The sequence below is a fragment of the Equus caballus genome, chromosome 1 (genome assembly GCF_041296265.1).
Source record: "Equus caballus isolate H_3958 breed thoroughbred chromosome 1, TB-T2T, whole genome shotgun sequence".
NCBI classification, from domain to species: Eukaryota; Metazoa; Chordata; class Mammalia; order Perissodactyla; family Equidae; genus Equus; species Equus caballus.
The window spans coordinates 31,831,826-31,852,310 of NC_091684.1; the positions used below are offsets into that span (position 1 = coordinate 31,831,826).

The 20,485-nt window shown below is 51.7% G+C and overlaps 1 protein-coding gene across 1 annotated transcript in view; it reads left to right on the forward strand.

Moving 5' to 3' along the window:
- The first annotated feature begins 1,295 nt into the window (after nt 1-1,295).
- PYROXD2 (pyridine nucleotide-disulphide oxidoreductase domain 2) overlaps nt 1,296-20,485 on the forward strand; it is a 28,152-nt gene continuing 8,962 nt past the window's right edge. The window contains exons 1-8 of the mRNA XM_014733192.3: nt 1,296-1,571; nt 6,105-6,124; nt 8,681-8,774; nt 8,857-8,930; nt 14,081-14,236; nt 16,767-16,920; nt 18,711-18,772; nt 18,868-18,965. Coding sequence (XP_014588678.2) covers nt 1,445-1,571; nt 6,105-6,124; nt 8,681-8,774; nt 8,857-8,930; nt 14,081-14,236; nt 16,767-16,920; nt 18,711-18,772; nt 18,868-18,965 — 785 coding nt within the window. The 5' untranslated portion in view covers nt 1,296-1,444. The remainder of the gene's footprint in view (nt 1,572-6,104; nt 6,125-8,680; nt 8,775-8,856; nt 8,931-14,080; nt 14,237-16,766; nt 16,921-18,710; nt 18,773-18,867; nt 18,966-20,485) is intronic.

Below are 20,485 nucleotides of genomic sequence, written 5' to 3' on the forward strand. Positions count from 1 at the left end.
CTGCCCCGGCCCCACCCCAGAGATGTGTGTCACTCAGACCAGCGGATCCCAGGCTTTGAAGATTTTAAAAGCTGCCCAGGAGGTACACCCCCTCTCCTCTAACCCAGAAGTCCCCAGCCCAGAATAGACCCAAGGATAACAGACCATCAGAAACTGGGACTGGGCATCGTCCGCTGCTCTGGGGCCGAGGGGCCGCTGGTGGGGTGGAGAGAAGCGACGTGGCAGAAGTCAGCACCCAGCGCAGCACAGACATGCAGCCGGCAGCCGAGCCTGCTGTGTCTTCAGTCCCGAGCTGAAATTTGTGCAAGAAGACTCTTCTTTCCTATTAGGGGAACAGCTTACAGGGGACAGAGCTGCTGAAGGAACTGGAACCAGACCTCGGGCTAACGTCCTCAGAAGGTGGCAGTGAGGGACGGTCACCTGAGGTGGCCCAGTCTGCATTCCTCTTAAATATCACGACTTTATGGATGGAAATGTAAACCATTGGTTGTGGAAAATCCAGAAGAGCTCAAAAGTAAAAAAAGAAGCCTAGAAGCCCACTGCTGTCCAGGATCCCACATCCCACTTTGTCACCTAATAGTTTCCCCTAAATTTTAACAGCTGCTCCATGTGATGGGTCTAGTTTAACCAATCCCCCTAGTTTTTCAATATTATGACAACACCAGGTGAACAGCCCGAGTTGGGTTTTAGCAGAGTCACACGTGGCGTGACCCCTCCGAGGCGTGTGGAGGGTGTCAGAGTTGAGAGCAGAAGCGTCCTCGGGAGCCCTCTCGCTCAGAAGCACCTTTTCCTTGCGTTCTCCCAGCTCTGAGATGCAGCTCTGAGAGCAGGTTTCTAGAACATTGACAGACGTCGGAGCAGGACACTCACCTCCTAGGGTGCTTTCTTCCTGCCAGGGGACCGGCCTGCTAGCCAACGGGCAGAGAACAAAGGGCTCCTGATTGAAGACAGGCCAGAGGACAGTGGGAAAGCTGGAGATATTCACAGATGGGAGCTTGGAAAGTAGGAAAGGTGCTGAAAGAACAGAAATATCCAGGCCTTCCCAAGAAGAAGGCGAACCCCGAGAACTACGGAGAGTGCAGTGGCCCCCAGCCCTGCAAGCTTCTCAGCAGCCTGGCAAGCACAGGGTGTTTGAGCCTTCAGGAGAGTGACCCGGCCTTGGAGAGTTATCAGCACCGGGATTACTCTCCGCAGGCCTGGTGTTGGCATGACTTCTTCCTGGTTAGTAGGCAACCTCCAGAGTCTCCGCCCCGCGTGGACTCTGCCCGCCCAGTGTAGACTCGGTCCGCGTGTGCTCAGTGTCCTCTTAGTCGTGGCCTGAAGCCAAGTATGGCAGCTGGACCGCAGCTCCTCCTCTCTTCCTGCTTGCTTCCTGCTCCTCCCCCTGTGGGGGGAGCACAAAAAGCTGGTTGCAAGCAAATTCCTGGCCTAGCACTGGGCAGAGATGGCTGCCAGCGGCCGAGGGCTCTGCAGGGCCGTGGGCGCCTCTCCCCGCCCTGCTTGGAGACGAGCTCATTGGGAAGCCAGGGGACACCTGAAGCCTGAGTACGACGCGGTGGTGATAGGAGCAGGTAAAGCAGGCTGCGCCAGAGCTGAAGGAGGGGCAGCCCTGCTCAGGGGCCTGGAGGGCCCTTCCCAGCCCCTCCCCTCCCTCTGCTCTGGGCACCGCTGGCCAGGAGTTGGGGCAAGAGCAGAGGCCGTGGTGGAGAGCCCACCTATCTGCAAGCAGGCAGTGGGCTCCTGGGGCTGGCTATGCCATCTGTGTGGTCTGGAGCAGAGTCTTGTCCTCTCTGGGCTTAGGTCTCATCTAGCATGACCAGGGAGGACTGGGTGAGCTTAGGGGTTTCCAGGTATCTCCTGCGAAATTAGCTAGTTGCCACCATATCCTTAGGAAGCATATGGTACATAAGGGTCAGAAAGAAAGGCCTGGGCCAGCAGACCAGTGAGATCCAGACACCTCAAGTGCCCTGAGTTCTTGTCCCCACACCCTTATCACTAAGGTCACCCATCCCCAAAGGAAACAGGAATCGCAAATTGTAAGGGGCAGTAGAGGAAAAATAGAAATGAGTCACAGAGATCCTGCTGTGGGTTCGCCGAGGGTGACAGTGTCCCACCGCCTTGCACATCGGGTGCCTGTGGGGGATCCGCCACAGTGATCCTCAACACTCCTCTGATCCCCGGGCTGCAGAGTCCTGATCTGCCGGGTGACTGTGTGACGCTGTGGGCCAGGACCAGATTGGCTTCCATTCACGCTCCCAGAGGGCCGGAATTTCAACTTCTAACCTTATTTCCAAATGGGTTCATACAGAGAGACAATGACAGGACTGGAAGATGCTCATCCTCCAGCTCTGATGCTGCATCTGTGTTCTGGCATTTCTTCATTTCTGTGTGAACCAAGAACAGTCACGTGCCGGGAAATGTTTAACAGTCCCCTTTCCAGGGAAAAATGCGTGCATATATACACACAGAAGTTTATTATAAATAAAATATAAAATAAATTTAAATATAATTTTATATAATTATATATATTTTATATAATAAATATAAAATAAATATAAAAAGTTTATTATAAATAAAAGACTTGTACCACACAATTTTACAAATAAAGAACAATACTCTTAAATTCCAGGCAGCCAATTGATCCTCACCGAATTTCTGTGATTTTTGCCAAACTCAGTAGCCAACCTATGTTTGCAGTTGACAGATGAGGATAGTTGCAAAAGGAATGTTGATATTTTCATTTACTTGAAAGAGCAGAACAGAAGTGAAACAATGAAGATTTATGTCCACACTTCACTCCTCTGTCAATGATGGGAATGACTGCTCAATCAGATAATATTTTTCCAATACGGGGAAGAATATTTCCTCAACTTTTTGTGCTATCCACAGTGTAACAGCGACAGACACAACATGCTGTTAAATTTAATCTGCCTTATTCACATCTTCTCCATCAACTTTCTTAAGTTGAACAGTCAACAAAATTAATCAAGCCCCAACGTGTACTGTTTGCTGAGTTCCATGGTGTAAATACTCCCACGGTGGCCTTTTTCAAGTTGCCACCGTGATGTCGCTGAATGTGAATTTGGGAGAGAGACGCAGTAGAGCATCCTTGCGTAGTGGGGCCGCTGGACGGATCCTTGGAGGCCAATAACCACAAGAGCATGGGTAACAGTAAGACAGTAAAATAGTTAGGAAGTGAACGTTTTGAGTATTTATTACCTTTGGTTTTATTATTTGTAGAACTGTAAGTTTATATAATTTGATGTTTAAGAATGGCTGTGTTTGACAACTGCCTTATAAACCTCCCTGGCTGGGGGAAGCCAGCTCCAGCGCCCTATGACTGGACTCGGGAAATGGAAGTGCTCCAGGACTTTGAGCCTCAGAGAAGCCCCTCGCCTTTTTCTGCCCTTGGTGACAGCCCACCCCTGCTGTCTTCCAGCAAGGAGGATGGACCCTTGGTCTTATGTCTGCATCCCTGTAGTCATGCCAGTACCTGGGAGCCACCTTGAAGATGACCCTGATTTAGTCATTTGACTCAGTGTGCCTAAGAGTGACCCAGGAGCTTGTTAAAAGGCAGTCCCTGGGCCCCGTGTCTGGTCATCAGGATTCCGAGGGTTGAAAATGACTCGAGGAAGTCAGCACATCTCACCAACACTGAGTGGCCCTGATGTGGGCAGCTCAGCCCACACGTTCTAGAGCCCGAGTTCAGAGCCCCTTCTCTCCAGAGCCCTGGGTGCCTGCTGCCTGGAGATCCCTATAGTCAGGCCGGGTCTCAGCAGAGCCTGCAGCTCATGACCCCTCCAAGGGGACAGGGTGGTCACCAGAAGCTGCAGGAGGGCTCGGCAAGGGCTGGGGGTGGGGATGGTGGAGGGAGGAGGGTCCTGGGCTGTTGGACCCTCAGCTTTCATCATTTGAGGTCTCTGTGCATTTGTGGGCTTACGTGTGATGACTGAACTGGACCCAGTTGCCTGGAAGACTTTATTGGTTTTCCATGATTTATCATCAGCGCTAATTAAAAGACAAATAGCTACCATTTACTGTGGGTCTGCTAAGGGTCAGGTGCTTTACATATAGGATGGGTCATTCTCCCTGCAACACTGCAAGGTCCAGCACCCTCTCTGGTCTACGTATAAAGAAGCTTGAGGCTCAGGGTGGCTGAAATGACTCTCCAAGGGCCACGCCCTGGTAAACAGCAGAAGCCAAGGTGAGCCCGGGGTGGCCAGGCTTTAGTTTGTTGTGTGGATATGAGAACAGGGCTTTTCAAACTGCAGGCTGCAATCTATTCGTGAGTCCCATCCAGCTTTTTTTTTTTTTTTTTGGCGAGGAAAGGTTGTCCCTGGGCTAACATCTGTGCCAATCTTCCTCTATTTTCTATGGGGGACGCCGCCTCAGTGTGGCTTGGTGAGCGGTGTGTAGGTCCGCACCAGGGATCTGAACCTGTGAATTCTGGGCCACTGAAGTGGAGTGCACAGACTTAACCACAATGCCACCAGCCCAACCCCCTGCATCCAGCATATTTTTTAAGCTTTCTCATGAAAAATTTCAAAAATATGTAAAAATAGAATGTCAAGCAGCATTTTAAAAAATGAAACATAAGTAAGTCACATGCTTATCATGTGAGTTAATATTAGTTTATGAAACTTTTGTTTCTGTGAAACACATTTGTATACAGGGTGTGTGCCAGGTCATTTCTTCCCGTGGATCATGGTCAGAGAGGTTTGAAAAACTCCATCTTAGGATTCCTTGAATGGAAGAGAACTTGGCTCAATGGCCTCTCAAACGCTGGGGGTCTCTGTGTGGAGAATGAGAAAAAAATCAGCTCGGCCGTGAATAAAGCCATCACATGGCTCATTGCTGCCTCCTATTTATGGATGTTTGTCAAATTAATGGTTGAGCATTTTATTTGAGTCAACAGTGGGTCCAGGTTGGTGCCCAGAGAACGTGGTCATCTACTGATGTCTTTGAAGACTCAGAATGACCTTCTATCACCAAGGAGACGCATGAGTCTCCCCTCCTGTCTGAAGACGACCGGGGCCTGTGCTCTGCCGAACAAAAGATCCTCCATCAGCAGCTACAGCTTCTCCTGAGGGTAAAGGAACAGGAGGCCGGCTCCACCCAAGCGCCCGTGTGCTTGGCTGAGACTGGCCACCTGCCTCAGGGTGACCAGGGGGCTTGTGAGAAACCCGTCCCAGTCCCCACCCCCAGCCTGCTGAGTAGACTGTAGGGGGTGGTCTGAGACTGACCTGATTCTCAGGTGATCCTGAAGCTTCTCAAAGCAGGAGGGAGACTCGCTCCCAGTGGGACATGGGATCCTAAGCCAAGTTCAGGGCTCTTCCCCAGGGCAGCCATCCCAAGACTTTTGGAAAGGAACTTTGTACATAAGATAGACAAATTTACCCCCTCGGCTGGCATTCCTGAAGTACACCTCGTTACTCTAGCACACGTGGAAGCCATATGTGTTTACTTCATTGTGGACTGTTCCTATTTTATTTTGGGAGCCCTGGGGATTGACAAAGACAAACCTGTGTGAGTAAAGCCTTCTGGGACACCATTGTGCCCATTGTGAACCACACAGGCAAAAGAGGCCACGCTTGACAGCAACTGTCTACGTGACCAGCACTCACCTGGACGGCCAGTGAGTCCATGCTGGACGAGGACATGCAGCATCAGTGCACCAGCCACACTTGCCTTCTCTTCTCTGCCAAGTAAACTGTGAGGCACCCTCCGACAGTCACTCACTCATCCCCAGTGATGGAAGCTAGGCAATGGAATGCTCTGTGGGATGGTTTTCGTCCCATGACCATGGATTGCCCTGCCCCTCACTCCAACATGGAGCCACTGGCCAAGCCAGGGTGACAGGACTGTTTGCAAGCCAGGGCAAGAACCATGGTTTTCTGATTCCCCATAGACCAGGTGCCTTATGGCATCGAACTAGATGCTGTTCCAACAGCCAGGTACAGGTGGGGGGGTCCCCCAAGTTCCTGCTACTGTCCAAGACCTTCATGGGCATGAGGACAGGGATGGGTGACCACACTCCTCAGGGAATGTGTCTGTCTGCCCACTGACCAGTGTTTCTTTCCTCCCCTCTCCCCGTCTCATTGCAGGACACAACGGGCTGGTGGCTGTGAGTACCTCCCCCTCTGCCCCACCTCAATGGCCCTGGACACGTGGCTTTCAACAGGGGTGTGAGGAAGTGGGAAGGGTGAGGGCCACAGGCGAGAAGGAAGGCAGGCTAGTCCCCCGTCCCTGGTGCCAGCCGTGGCTGGGTCGGTGGACATCTGCAGTACTTAAGGAGGATCTCAGGGGCTCCCTTTCCTCGTCTCCCCCTAACACGTGGATTTCCCCCATGACCCTGGGAGAGTCTAGGAGTTTTAAGAAGCCAGATGATGGAAAGGTGGGAAAGCGTGTATCTGGCAGACATGTTGGAGGCTGGGGATCAGGTAACTGGAGTTGGGGGGCCCTGACTCCAGATTATGGGCAGTCCTTGTGAGCAGAGCCCTGTGCTCCCCAGCTGGGTCTAGGCCATGTACCAACCCGGAGTACCCAGCAGGTGCACGGTCCAAGTGTACCCTGGAGACAGCGAGGAAGCCGGTCTAGCGAGGAGGCAGCGCCCTCCCGAACACGGCTGGCGTCTACGTCCCAAGCTGAGCCAGGCCAGGGTTACCCTGAGGCTGTGCCTCTCGAACCGGAGTCCGTGTAGCCCTAGGAGGCGCTAGCGGGTGCTAGAGGGTATTTAGGTCACAAGACAAACACGGAACACCTTCCGGAAACAGTGGCAGCTCTAGAACATCAATATAGGGGGCTTAGCAACGTGGGGGAGCCGCGAGACTTGGGTTAAATCTTCATGCTTTCCCCGACACGTCAGCTTTACTTGAACATTTTACAGGGGGTGTTATGTAACTCAACTGACCAGTAATTTAAAATGTCGATTTTATGTTAATATAAACGTGGGTTCTTCTCCCAGCTCTGCCGGTTTCCATCTGTGAAGGTTAAGGCAAGTCACTCAGGCTCCCTGAGCAGCAGTAAATGAGAATAAAGACACCCACCCTCACGGAGTCGGTGTGAAGGGAGCAGATAATGCACTTCGAGGGCACAGAAAGCCTTACACAAATGGTGGCTCTTATTGCTGGAGGTTTCCAGCCCAAGGGAGGCCCATGTCAATGCCCTTCAGAGACACGGGCCCACCTGGTGTTAGTGAGGCTGGGTGGTGACTTGCCGCAGTGGGGATGGCACACAGCGTGGGGGACGGCGGGAGTCTTGAGAGGCTGTTGGGAGGAAGCCATTCTAGGATTCGGGCTTTGGTTGGCTGATTTGGGGGAGTGTCTAAGGAAGTAGGGGTTTGCTGTAGATTGGATGCTGTAGGAAAGCGGGACAACCCTGCGACTGGGCATCTCGATAAATCTTATCTGTAGGGAGAGGCGACTGTTGTGAGGAGAGAGGTGATTGGTAAGGAAGCAGCAGTCACTCACCTTGGCCGAGAAAGAGCACGTTTGGTATTTTGTGGGTGGGCAGAGACCTTGTTTTCACTCGAGCTTAGACAAAACTGTGAAGTGGGCTCGCCCTGTCCCGTTTTATCACGTCTCAGACTACCCTTGTTTGAGGTTGTCATTCTAGTAGGAGGACAACATGGCTTACCCCTGCGGGCCAGGCCAGCTTCCAAATGTCGGGGGCTGCTCTTTTCCCTTTCTCGTTAGGATGTGTCTAGAGTGTAGATCCTGGGTTCAGACCATCTGGGTTCAATTCCCAACACCTCTGCTCACCAGCCACATGAGGCTGAGGGGAGCTATTCACCTCATGGAGCCTCAGTTTCCTCATCTGTGAAATGGGAAGAATGATAGTGCCTCCCTCCGGGGTGGTGGGTGGATTGAATGAGATGGTCCACTCCAGTGTCTGGCGCATAGTAGTTGCCAAGTGAACTTTCAAAAAAGTCTGACTTCTGAACTACACCGTCCCTGTTGTCACCCGGCTTGCAGTGGTGGGAGGAACACCGTAGACTCAGGACTGGGCTAGTTCCCTTCAACAAATATTTATTGATTTCCCACTAAGAGCTAGAGAAAACTTAATAAATCTCCTGCATCATCGGTTCCCCCAAATAAGACTGTGCTGTAATCACAGCCTCATTCACTGAGCACGTCCTATGTGCCAGGGACGATGTAAGTCTCTTTCAGGGCCCAGCTCAGTGAACCCTCGCAGCAGTAATATGAAGCAGGCAAAGTGGGTATTATCATCATCAACCCCATTTTTCACATGAGGAAACTGAGGCCACACAGATCAGGCACTGAGGCTGCCCCAGCAGAGGAGAGAGAGGACTGGAACCTGGGCATGTGGCTCAGCACTCACGGGCAGGCTCCCCTTGCTCCCCTCGGCCTTGTGAGGGGGGATGAGCTGGCCGCCCCCGGGAGGGGATGGGCATCCCTGGCAGGGCTGGGCAGGCACAGTATGAGTTCCCCGAGGCCCCTGGCCTTGCAGGAGGGAAGTGCACCTTCAGCCAGGAAGTGGAGGGGCAGGAGCAGTCATGTCGGTTCTTAGGGAAAGTGGGAATTTACAGGGAAGCAAGAGAATGGCCTTTCCAGAGGCAGGAACAGCATGAGCCAGGAGGCCGCCCCTGGCCCTGTAGTGAGGACCTGAGCCTGCGGGTCGGCCCCCAGGAATAAGGCAAGGGCCCTGTGTGCCCCGCCAGGCGGCGTACCTGCAGAGACTGGGGGTGAACACAGCGGTCTTCGAGAGACGCCACGTGATTGGGGGCGCAGCTGTCACTGAGGAGATCATCCCAGGTGAGCCTGGAGAGGTGGTGTGTGGGCAGCAGGGGGCAACCGCTGGTGACCGCTGGTGACGTCGTCATTTGATTCGTTTCAGGGTTTAAGTTCTCCCGAGCATCCTACCTCCTCAGCCTGCTGAGGCCGCAGATCTACACGGACCTGGAGCTGAAGGTAGAGCCCCTGTGGCCCCAAGGGGAGGGCACTTCCCATCTCCCCGCCCTGGGGGGAAGGCCCCACCCTGTGCCCGCGGTGACTCCCTGCACCCGAGCTCTCTCCTACCCCAGGGTTTGTCCACGGTCTCCTGGCGCATTCCCACACATGGGTTTGTCTAACCCACCCTGTGTCTTAAAATCAGGAAATTGCTCATAAAAATCAGACCTCTTTTGAAGAATGAGCCTTGTCAGCATCAGCCCGTGTTCCTCCACGCAGCACTGGCTGGTGCCTTCATGAGACTGGGTCCCCGCCCCCTGCCCTGCCCTGCCCCGACCCTTCCTGGCCTCTTGTCCAGCCCTCATGGGGAAGCTGCCGGAGCCCTTGGACCTCTGAGTTTCAGAGCTGCCTTAGGACGCCAGCCCAGCTTCTGCCCTCGTTGAACTTTAGATCCTGTTTCCATTCTTGACAGCTTGAGCAGGAAGTCAGACCCCGGGGACTTTCATGTCTTGTGACTTCTGGGCTGTTTTGAAGGGATCCTGAGACCTTTCAGTCTGCCCCTTGTTGACTTCCTGGTCGGCCAAACCTTGGTCCACAGGCTCGCCCAGCTCTGCCCCCGCCCTTTCAGATTCTTTTCACCCTCGCCGACTCTTTTATAAACTCAGTCAGCACATTCCTGGAGGCCGCTTAGCTTCTACCTGCTTGGTGCCCCCGTCACCCACCACTCAGAGGTCCTCTGCCATCTGGACAAGAAGCTGCGTGAGCTTTAGCACCATCTAAGTTGAAAGTTTGAAACTAATAAGACATTCAGCCGCTATTCATAGCTCTTTGACTGCTCCAACTGGTTTATGTAGAGACTTCTCTGAACTGGATAGCTACAGAAACCCACTAACGAACTGACTCTTTACGCCCCTCACAGGGAGAGAGAGACAGACAGAGAGACGAGAGAAAGAGCCCCTCCCCAGCCAGGACTGGATGAAGTCTAGCCACGGCCGGGGAATGGGCCTCTGGTCTTCAGTCCATATCAGATGATAGCTGAAGGCAGTTTGCAAACACACCAGTTATGCATAATGACAGATCTGGTGGATGGGGGGGTTTGAGTAGACCCTCCTTTTGAAAAATCTAATTTATGAAAACTAAAAATCACAGAAAATTTCAAATGATTATTCTGTTTATAAGAAAAGGTTACTCATTTGAAAATGGGATTTGTCATATTCTGTATGTGATTTAACCTCTAATCTTGGGCTGCATTAATAGGAGCATGGTGCTCAAATCAAGGGAGAAAACCATCATGCCACGTGATGTGCAAAACTAACCCCATCTAGAGTAGGGAGCAACTTACTATAACAGAACATTGACAGCCTGGAGGGCATCTACAGGAGGGCAACTAAACTCTTTCAAGGAACATTCAGTTTCCAAAACAATAACAATATTTTCCCAGTGTCACATCTTGGGCCACGAGCTTTAATGCTCTATCATCAATTAATTTTCACCTGTGAGACAGGAACCGTTCGTGTCCCCATGTTATGATGAGGGAACTGAGGTTCTGGGAGGTTAAGTTCACACGCTCGGAAATGAAAGAGAATTTGAACCAGGTCTGACTGACCCTCCTCCTTGTTCGTGGGCTGTGACGTGCCACCACAGGCGTCTCAATAGGGGTCCTGCTCAGCCTCCTGTGTTCTAACACTTCGCAGTTTGCCAGGCACAGGTACAGACCGGAGCTCTCCCTGCGGCTCGGGCCTGGGCGGGGCGCCGGCTGACGTTACAGGCTGTGGACCTGACTGGCCGGTGGTGACTCCGGCTCTGTGGTTCACCAGCTGTGCGACTTGGCCTCATGGTACGTCCTCTGTGAGAGGGGAATTGTAATAGCCCCTCCCTCACGAGGCTGTCGTGGTGGTTACTGTTTGCTAGTCATTAGCACGGTGCCTGGGGTGTAGCAAGTGCTCAGAAATTGTCAGCTAGTGTTATTACTCCCATTTGGCAGTTGGAAAACTGAGGCTCCAGAAAGAAAGGCAGGCTACCCGAGGACCTGCGGCTGGCTACTGCCTATCAGACCAGCCGGTATGGGCCTGTCCCCAGCTAGACTGAGCCCTCGACTGAAGTGTGAGGCCTGCCTTGGTACCACTGTCCCTGTTCCTATCCTTGAGCCAGAGGGTGCCTCCCCTGACCCCCACGGGGCCTCACGGGGCCTGTCCTCTGGGTCTTAGTTTCCACAACCATCACGAGATCACCGGAGTGGACCACCTGCCAGTTCTATCCATCAGATAATAAGTTTTCTTTTACGGTGGCCGCACAGCAAGCAGAGGAATCCGAGCTGGGAGGGCAGGGCTTTTGCGCTGGTGGGCTCGTTCATCCCACATCAGCCGGCAGCCGCCTTCCCCTCCTCTCCCTGGGCCAGCCTCCACCTCATTCAAGTGGCAACCCCTTGTCCTCCCTCCCCAACCTCCCCAACCTTCTGGGTCTCAACCATGTTCATTTTGCTCCTGTTTTGCTCCCAGAAACCTCTCTAAGGCGGGACTCTCAAACTTTCATGTCCACCGGAACCACCCGAAAAACTGGCAGGAAAGTAGAGAGTTCTCGAGGGTTCCTGATCAGAGGTCTGATTCTGTAGGACTGTGATGGGGCCCAGGAACCAGTGATTCTGGAACAAGAGGAACCCAGAGCACAGCTTTGAGAACCACACCATTTAAATCTCCCGTCTCTGGTTCCTCAGACGCGCCTTGTCCCTTCCCGGCAGTTCCCACCCGGGACGGCTGTACGTGCCGAGAAATCTCATGAGTAAATCGGGAGAAGGTTTGGTTTTTGTAAGAGGAGAACCACACGATCTGAACAAACCTGATGGATGTGACCCAACGGAGATTGAGCTTCCCCCTTCTTATTCTGACACCACGTAATTGAAGCCATCAAGAAAGACTTGATAAGTTCACTTTAGAAGAGAAAGTCCCGGAATCAGCCAAAAAAATTATTCATGTTCAATTAGTTATACTTGCAACAATGCTTGCGCTCCTCTTGGGTCCCTTATTTGGGGTTTGTTGATTCATTCACCCCGTAAATGTTTCTGAGCCCCTCCTGTGTCCGGCGCTGAGACAGGCCCTTGGAGAGGCAAGGCCTCTGCTCTTAGCAGGAGAACTTCATGGGGAGGTAAGTGCTACCTGAAGAAGGAAAATAAGGCAACACGACAGTGAGGGACTGGAGGTCCGGCCAGCCAGGGACCAGGAAAACCTCCCTGAGGAGGTGACATTTGAGCTGACATTCAAAGGCCAAGAAGTCACCAGCCCTGTGGACATCTGAGCAGGAGTGTCCCAGTCAGAGGGAAGTGGAGGTGGACAGGCCTAAGGGGGGAAGGATGGTCAGTGTGGCTGGAGCAGGCATGTGACAGAGGGGCAGCAGATGGAGTGGCAGAGGGCGTCAGGGGCCCGCTGAGACCAGGGCCTTGCAGATTGTGCTGAAGGGACTGCATTTGTCCCGAGTGCCGTGGGAGGCCAGGAGTGGTGTTTAGTGAGGAGTGGACTGATAGGATTTTGACTTTACGAGGGGTCAGCCCATCTGCTGGATGGTGTGGGTTGTGATAGAAGCAGGCGTGGTCTCAGGGAGACCAGTGAGGTGGCTGCTGCCGTGGTTCACAAGGTGGTGGCTTGGGCTGAGGGCCAGTGGAGATAGAGAGATGTGGACAACTTCTGGAGATGAGCTGGTGGGACTTGGCGATGGATGGGAAGCCAAGGGTGGGAGAAAAAGAGGAACTAAGGGGGCCTCCTGGGTGATAAAGAGTCCACTTTATCAAGAGGAGCCAAGCTGGAAGTCCCTCCAACTTGGAATCAAAGAAATTTCCCCATGTTGGTGTTAGAAAGGACCCTGCAGGCCTCCCAGCCCAGCCCCTACCGATGGGCTGGCTTCCACAGAATGCTCAGCCTATGGTGTTCCTGCCATCTGGTTTGGGGGAAATTTAGCTGTAATTGTTGGGAAGATCTTTTTCAGTTTCTTCAAACTTCTACTCACAGATCTGGTTTCTGTCCTCTGGGTTGTCTGCCACGTGGCGTTCACTTATTCAGTCAACAGGATACGTACTGATTGCACTGCACCAGATGCTGGGGGTGCAGCACTGAGCGAGAGACAATGCCCCTGACCTCACAGAGCTTCCAGTCTACCTGGGAGAGACGGGGAGAAACCACGTCATCAGCCAGGCAGTGACAGGCGCTTCGGAGAGAAATAGAGCAGGGAGTGCTGGGGTCAGGGAGACCTTGCTGCTCAGGTGACATCTGAGCAGAGACCTCAGAAAGGTGAGAGAGCTGGTCAAGCAACTGGGAAAAGAAGTCTGTTGAGGCCACATTCATCAGGTTGCATGCAGTAAATACGTACAGCCTTTTGTATGTCAGCCAAACCTCAGTAAAGTGGTTTAAGAAGGAAGAAGCCTTAGCAGCAACAGGGAGTCTTGTCTGTGGGGCGCACAGGCCCTTCTGTTTTCTCTGTCTCTCCTTTGAAGAAGTAGATGAGCCCTTGGGAAGTTCTGTGTGTCCGTCAAATATTGGTAAATCAAATCATATTTTAAATGCATCAAGGGAACTTCCATTTAAAGTGACCCTAGAGTAAATGAGTCTGCAAAGTAAATAAAATTTTTTGATGTGAATAATTCATCTACCTTGTAAGTATAGATTTTCACATAACCGTTGCTGTATTGTGTCTTTCCAAATTTTAATTATTTATTTCTGAAGTGGGGGCAGTTGTAGATGAGCGCTGAGAGCCAGGGCTGTGGAGCCACAGAGATGTGGTTTTGAAACCTCCATCCACCTCCCATTGTGACCTTGGACAAGTTACTGCACTTTTCTGAGCCTCTGTTGTTGCATTAGTACCGTAAGGGTGATGTGCTTATGAAGTTGTTGTGAGGTAATCGTTGTAAACCCCGTTACAGTCCCTGGCACAGGGTAGCGTGGTGTGGTGTAGTGTGGGGTGGTATGGCATTGTGTGGTGTGACATGGCCTGGTGTGGCATGCATGGTGTGGTCTGCCATAGTGGGCCTGGGCAAGAGGGCTTTTTATACACTTCTATTAAAAAAATAGGAGCCAGGACCACATGCCTGGGGATCCAGTAGCGGGTACCTAAGTGGTCACACACACAATCAGAGAAGGATCAAGGGCAGATCCCTTCAAATGTGACCTGTGCTCTGTGTTCTGCAGAAACACGGGTTGAGGCTTCATCTGCGAAACCCCTACTCCTTCACCCCGATGCTGGAAGAGGGCACAGGGAGCAAGGTGCCCAGGTCCCTTCTGCTGGGCACAGACATGGTGGAAAACCAGAAGCACATCTCCCAGTTCTCACCGCAGGATGCCCAGGTAGGGAAAGACCAGCGACTGGTCTCCTCCTCCCTCGCCAGCCTCGGGGCAGCTCTGGAAGGGAAACGGGCCTGGTTGGAGTTGTCCTACAGCACATTGTCCAAGGGCCGTGGGGGTTTGGACAGGCCACCCCACCTGTCCTAGGAGGGCTCCAGTCTGTGCTAGCCTTTGGTCTTGGACGCAGAGAAGAGAAAGGGATGGAGGACAGTGATTAAGACCAGGGGACACTGGAGACCCTCAAACCTGTGTGTGTTCAGTTTGAGGCCACTGTTCGGGGGGCCTCCACCTGCTGAATTTCAAAGGGGAGTCTACTGGTATGTACCTACACTGTATGTGCTTTCTCTCTCTCCCGCTTTCAGACAGAACTCTAGGTGGTTATCAGTATTAAAGTACATGAAGGCCAAAAAGAAGGATGAAGGGAGGATCAGAGATAATTAAGGATAGAATGAACTAGATCAGGAATTTGGGGCAAAAGAGTTGTGATAAACATTCATTCGATTTGGGTCAATCCCCTGGCAGCCCGAGGCAGGAATGTGTCCGTGATGGCATGCAGGTCTGGTGAAAGGAAGTACACACTTCTGATGGAGAAGGCATGTTTTTTTCCTGGGATTGCATTATGAGGAATTTGTTGGGTAGCTTCGTCTAGATGAGTCACTGACCGTAATGGGCCTGGTGTGATTGGTTTTACAGATATAAAAAGACTCTTTGAATGGACACTTTTTGTACCAAGCCTAGATACAAGCTGAAGACGTAGCATTAACTCCTATCTTAGTGGTGACATTTTTTTTTTATTGAGGTCATAATAGTTTATAACATTGTGAAATTTCAGTTGTATATTATTATTTGTCAATCACCATGTAAATGCGCTCCTTCACCCCTTGTGCCCACCCCTTTTGCCTCTGGTAACCACTAATCTGTTCTCTTTGTCTGTGTGTTTGTTTATCTTCTACATATGAGTGAAATCATACGGTGTTGTCTTTCTCTGTCTGGCTTATTTCACTCAACATAACACCTTCAAGGTCCGTCTGTGTTGTTGCAACCAGGATGATTTTGTCTTTATTGATGGCTGATTACTATTCCATTGTATATAATGTACCACATCTTTATCCAGCCATCAGTCGATGGGTACCTGGGTTGCTTCCACGTCTCAGCTATAGTGAATAATGCTGCAATGAACCTAGGGGTGCATAAGACTCTTTGAATTGTTGATTTCAAGTTCTTTGGATAACTACCCAGTAGTAGGTTAGCTGGATCATACCGTATTTCTATTTTTAATTTTTGAGGAATCTCCATACTGTTTTCCATAGTGGCTGCACCGGTTTGCATTCCCACCAGCAGTGTGTGAGGGTTCCCTTTTCTTTGGTGGAGACATTTTTATAGGAAGAACCTAGGTTCATACAATCAATGTGCAGTGCTTCTCGTCATGTTAATCTAGTGTTGAGTAAAACAAAGAGAACCACAGGCACACAGCATATCCCTTCAACCAGCAGTTTCCGAACCTGGCTGACGATCAGAATCACCTGGGAGCTTTGCTTTGTTTTTACAAGTGTTTCTCAAGTGAGTCTTTTGTGCAGCGGGTTGGGGACCACAGCCTACACCCTTCCCTCCCAATTCTAACTGTCTCAGATGCACTAGAGAGGATTAAGGACAAGGCTGGGTCCCGGGGCCTATAGGACAGTGGCTATGGCCTTGCATGCTGGTGACCACAGGAGCAGGAAGCAGAGACCACATCCCATGGTGGAAAGTAAGGAAGCCAAGTTCTGGTTTTGTCTTTGCCCGTTGTCATATTAACGGCCTGCTACAGAGAAAGCTGTTCAACCTCATTTTTATCAGGACTTCTCCAGGGCGCTTCAACATGGAACTTTTCTTCATGCAACAGTTATTAAAATTCCAGTGGTATATCCGTAGATGTAGATGGGCCCCAAATTAAAAGCTCTGGGCTAAGAATCAAGCTAGAGCCTCCAGTGACACAGGCATCCATCCTGCTCCTGTCACATGTCCAGTGAAGGGGGTGTCCTAACCAGGCTGTCGAGATGGATTCTGCTGTGGGAGTTTGCGGGTTGAAGGGCTGCAGGCTTCTGTTCCTGCTTGTGACAAGAGGACGTGAGAGATTTGCAGACCAGGGAAGAACAGCGTGCTGCAAAACAGGGAAAGAGAGCTCACTTTTACCGGCAATATAGGAGAAGACAGGGCAAAGGGAAGAAACTTTTAAGTGGTTTTTGGTTTATCAGAGAGACCACATCCTAGGACACTTGCCAGTTTTCTGTGGCTGACGACTGGTCTTGGCCACCATTAACCCTTGTCCCTGCCACCACCCGGTGGCTCTCCTACTTCCCAGGCTCTCTCGGACCTCGTAGTGTTGACCTCAGTACACAGACCTAGAACTGGGGGTGACTCAGCACAGCCACGCTGAGCAGAGGCCCGAGGAGCCATCAAGGCCTGGCTGAGGTGCCGAGGCCACACGGGGGCAGCATGGAGCGAGAGCGTGGGGAATTCTAGGCAATGGGGCCCTGTTTGTGCTCTGTTGCAGGCCTTTCCCAGATATGAGGCATTCATGAATCGCCTGGCATTAGCCATTGACCCTCTGCTGGACACAGCCCCCGTGGACATGGAGGCCTTCCAGCGGGGGTCCCTGCTGCAAAGGCTCAAGTCGCTCTCCACCCTCAAACCCCTGTTGCAGGCAGGTAAGTCCGAAGAGCAGGCATCAGGGCGTGGGAGGCCCTGCACGTAGTTGAGCCCATTTCCTCAATGACGGGACATAAGCCTGAACCTCTAATGAATAGGGACTGCCTGGAGGACTTCAGTGAGAAGGTCAGCCTGGCGTGCCCTGAAAACAGAGCCCAAGACAAAGGCTTATGTGCAAGCAGTTCATTGTGAAGGGTGATCCCAGGCGAAGGAGCAGTGAAACTGGAAGGAGGGCGAGTCAGTACCAGGGTGTGTTACTATGCCGGCCACCACTGTGGGTGACAGGTGCTGGATCCTGGGCGGACCCTCTGAGAAGCCTTGGGAAATGGACATGAGGACCATTCCCAAGAGAAGAAAGGGGAAATGTTTATCCATCGAGTTCTGTCCCTCATGGGTCAAAGGTTGCCCCATGGGGTATTAACTCCCACAAGAGGCATTAACTTCTGGGCTGTGCACCCATGGGTGCCAAGAGGGTTCCTGTGAGTGTCCTGTCATGGTGCAGAGAAGCCCTAGGGAAGAAAGGAAGAGGCACGTCTTAAGGTCTGAGGTGAGATGCCATTGGGTTGCGCTGTGTGAAGCTGATCAAAGCCTGGTGGAGCTTCTCCCCGTAGCGTTGCTAGAATAAGAGATAAGGGCCAAGAGAGTTTGAAGAGATGCCCCCATACAAGGATTCCAGATTTGGGCTCATCAAGGAAAAATTCTGTGATCAATTAGTGATGTCTGCCATGGATATGCGAAAGGAAGTTTCACCAAGTGTGCTATTATTTTCTACCACTTCTCTAGGGTATAAAGTCCAGTTTAGCTGCTATATTCTAGAAAAATACTAAATCAGTTGGCTGTGGTCACGAAATTGCTGCATAGCAAACAGCTACAAAACTCTAATGGTGTATAAAAATAAACATTTATTTCATCTGTGCAATTCAGCTGATCCCAGCTGGGCTCAGCTGAGCTGGTCTGGTCTCACACATGTCTCTGGGGCTGGGGGTGATCAGCTGAGGCAGCTCTGCTGCAGGTGCCTCTCATCCTCCTCTTGGAAGCAGCAGCGTCCAGGCATGGCCTTCGTCCGTCATCAATGGCGGAAGCACCAAGGGCCAGCCCTGATGTCTTCAAGCCTGTGTTTGCAACACATCTGCAAACATTCCATCAGCCGAGCAATCACGTGGATGAGTCCAGAATCAAGGAGCAGGGCAGTCAACCCAGCCAGGGTGGGAGGCGCTGAAGTTACATGGCAAAGTGTGTGGATACAGGGACGGGGGAAGGATCAGAGCCAGCAGAATCTATCACAAATGTCAGAAATAGACATTCCCTCTCAGATCGCCAGTCCGAAGAGCTTCCTGCAATAAACATGCAGTAAACCTTCGTGCAATGAACATTTATTGAGCAACTGCTGTGTGCCAGATGCTAAACTAGGCACAGGGCTACAATGGTTAGAGGTCAGGATCCCTGCCCCCCAGGCCTTCCTGCTGGGTCACTCTTGGAGATAGTCTGAACCAGCATCAGAGGAAGGGCTTAGCCAAGCCAGCTGCCTCCCAGGGGACGGACCTTACAGAGTTCAAAGTAAAGGAATAGGTAGAAGTTAAGTTTTCCAAAAATAATGCTGACAGTTGAAATGTCTGAAGTGCTTATGGACTTGCAAATGCTTTACATATCTCATTTAATCCTCACAGTATCTCTTGGGGGTGTGAACTATTACTCCCATTTTACGGGTAAACAGGTGCAGAGATATTACAGATCAGAGTTTTCCCTCCTTCCCTGTCACGGTTTACGTTTCATGGATCTTCTGTCTTAGGCCGCATCCTGGGCGCCCAGCTACCGGAGTACTACCAGGTCCTCACAGCTCCAATTACCAAGGTGAGAGCCTCCCCGGCCTCAGGCCACAGCTCGCAGTGAGGGGCCTCTCCTCTCGAGGCCCCTAAGCCCTTCTCCCTGCTGCTTTTCTGCCCCAGGTGCTGGATCAGTGGTTTGAGTCCGAGCCTCTAAAAGCCACTCTAGCAACAGATGCTGTGATTGGAGCCATGACGAGTCCCCACACTCCGGGGAGTGGGTGAGTGAGGGAGACGAGGTAGGGCTCAGCCGTGGGACGAATTCCCCAGCAAGAGTGATAACAACAGCTGTCATTCACTGAGCTCCCCCAGTGAGCCAGACACGAAGCCAAGAACTTCGTACACGTTCACCTAACCCTCAAAGCTACATCTGAGAGCAGTGGTTCAGAGAAGGGAAGCATCTTGCCCAAAGTCACACAGCTAGTAAGTGGCAGAGCTGATGTGCAGCCCGAGTCGCCTCCCCTTACCCAAAATCTTCCCTCTTGGCCACTGCTCTCTACTCTTCAGTAAGAAAAGCCTCTCTCCCACCTCCCACTGGTATCTCAACATGAGTGTCTTCTTCCCCTCCTCCTCCTCTTCTCTCTCTCGCTCACTTCTCTTTCTCTCTCTTCCCCTCCCAGGAAGCCCTGTTGCCCCTCTCTCTCTCCCGTGATCCTTTCCCTGGGTTCCAGGACACACTCACACACACACACACCTTTGTATCAGTGGGAAGCTGCCTTTCCCTTTGTGAGTTTGGGGGTGTGCTGACAGCCTGATCCGGGAGGGGGCAGTCAGACACAGTGCAGTCTGTGGTTGTGGTGTGACTTAATGAGCCCCTGTAGGAGCAGAAATGGAGGGATGTGTGAGAGTGTGTGTTTTGGGATAGAGAATGCTGCCAAGTGTTGGGACCTTTCCAGCACACCAGGAGATGCAGCTAGAGGCTGTCAATGTGGCTTTTTTCTCTAGGGATAAGAGCACCCTTTGGAAGTGGTTTTTCAACACACTTAAGCCAGCTCCAAATTCCCCAGGACCATGGAAAAGGGGGCTTGGCAGCAGTTGCCACACCTTGGCCAAGCTCTGTGATCAACCAGCCAATTTAGATCTTCCAGCTGGGGCCTCCCGTCCTTTTCTCTGTGGGTGTCTGGGAGGCTTAGCAACTGCTCCATTTGTGAAATGCGCCTTTAAGTAATTTGTTTCTTCATTAATTCTTTCAATAAATATTGAGGGAGCACTTGCCTGTGCTAGGTGTTGGGAATACGGCAGCAAACAGAGCTGAAATCCTAACAGGAGCGTCAGACACAGAGCAAGCAATGATGATAGAGTCCAGGAGTGTGATGATAGGGGAAATACGGCAGAAACAACTGGTCCAGGGTCAGAGAAGCCCGCCACGGGGAAGAGACGTTTAATCTGACACCCCAAGGGCAGGAGGAATTAGGAAAACACAAGACGAGGGAGGAAGGGGTTCTAGGCTGCTGGAACAGCATGTGCAAATGCTGGGAGCTGATAAGGGACCATGTGGGCCATTCAAGGAACTGAAAGAGGCTCCATTTGGTACGAGTGTGGATTGCGAGGGGGAGCATGGTGAGGGATGAGGCTGATGAGCAGGCGGGAGCCCTGGAGGCCATTTTCAGAGACTAGCCATTACCCTAAGAGCAATGACGAGCAAGTGAAGTCTTGAAAGGAGAGAAGTGACAGAAGCATAGCCAGGTTTTGAGATCAGGCTCCAGACTCTGTGGGGAGAAAGGTCTGCAGAGAAGAGAGT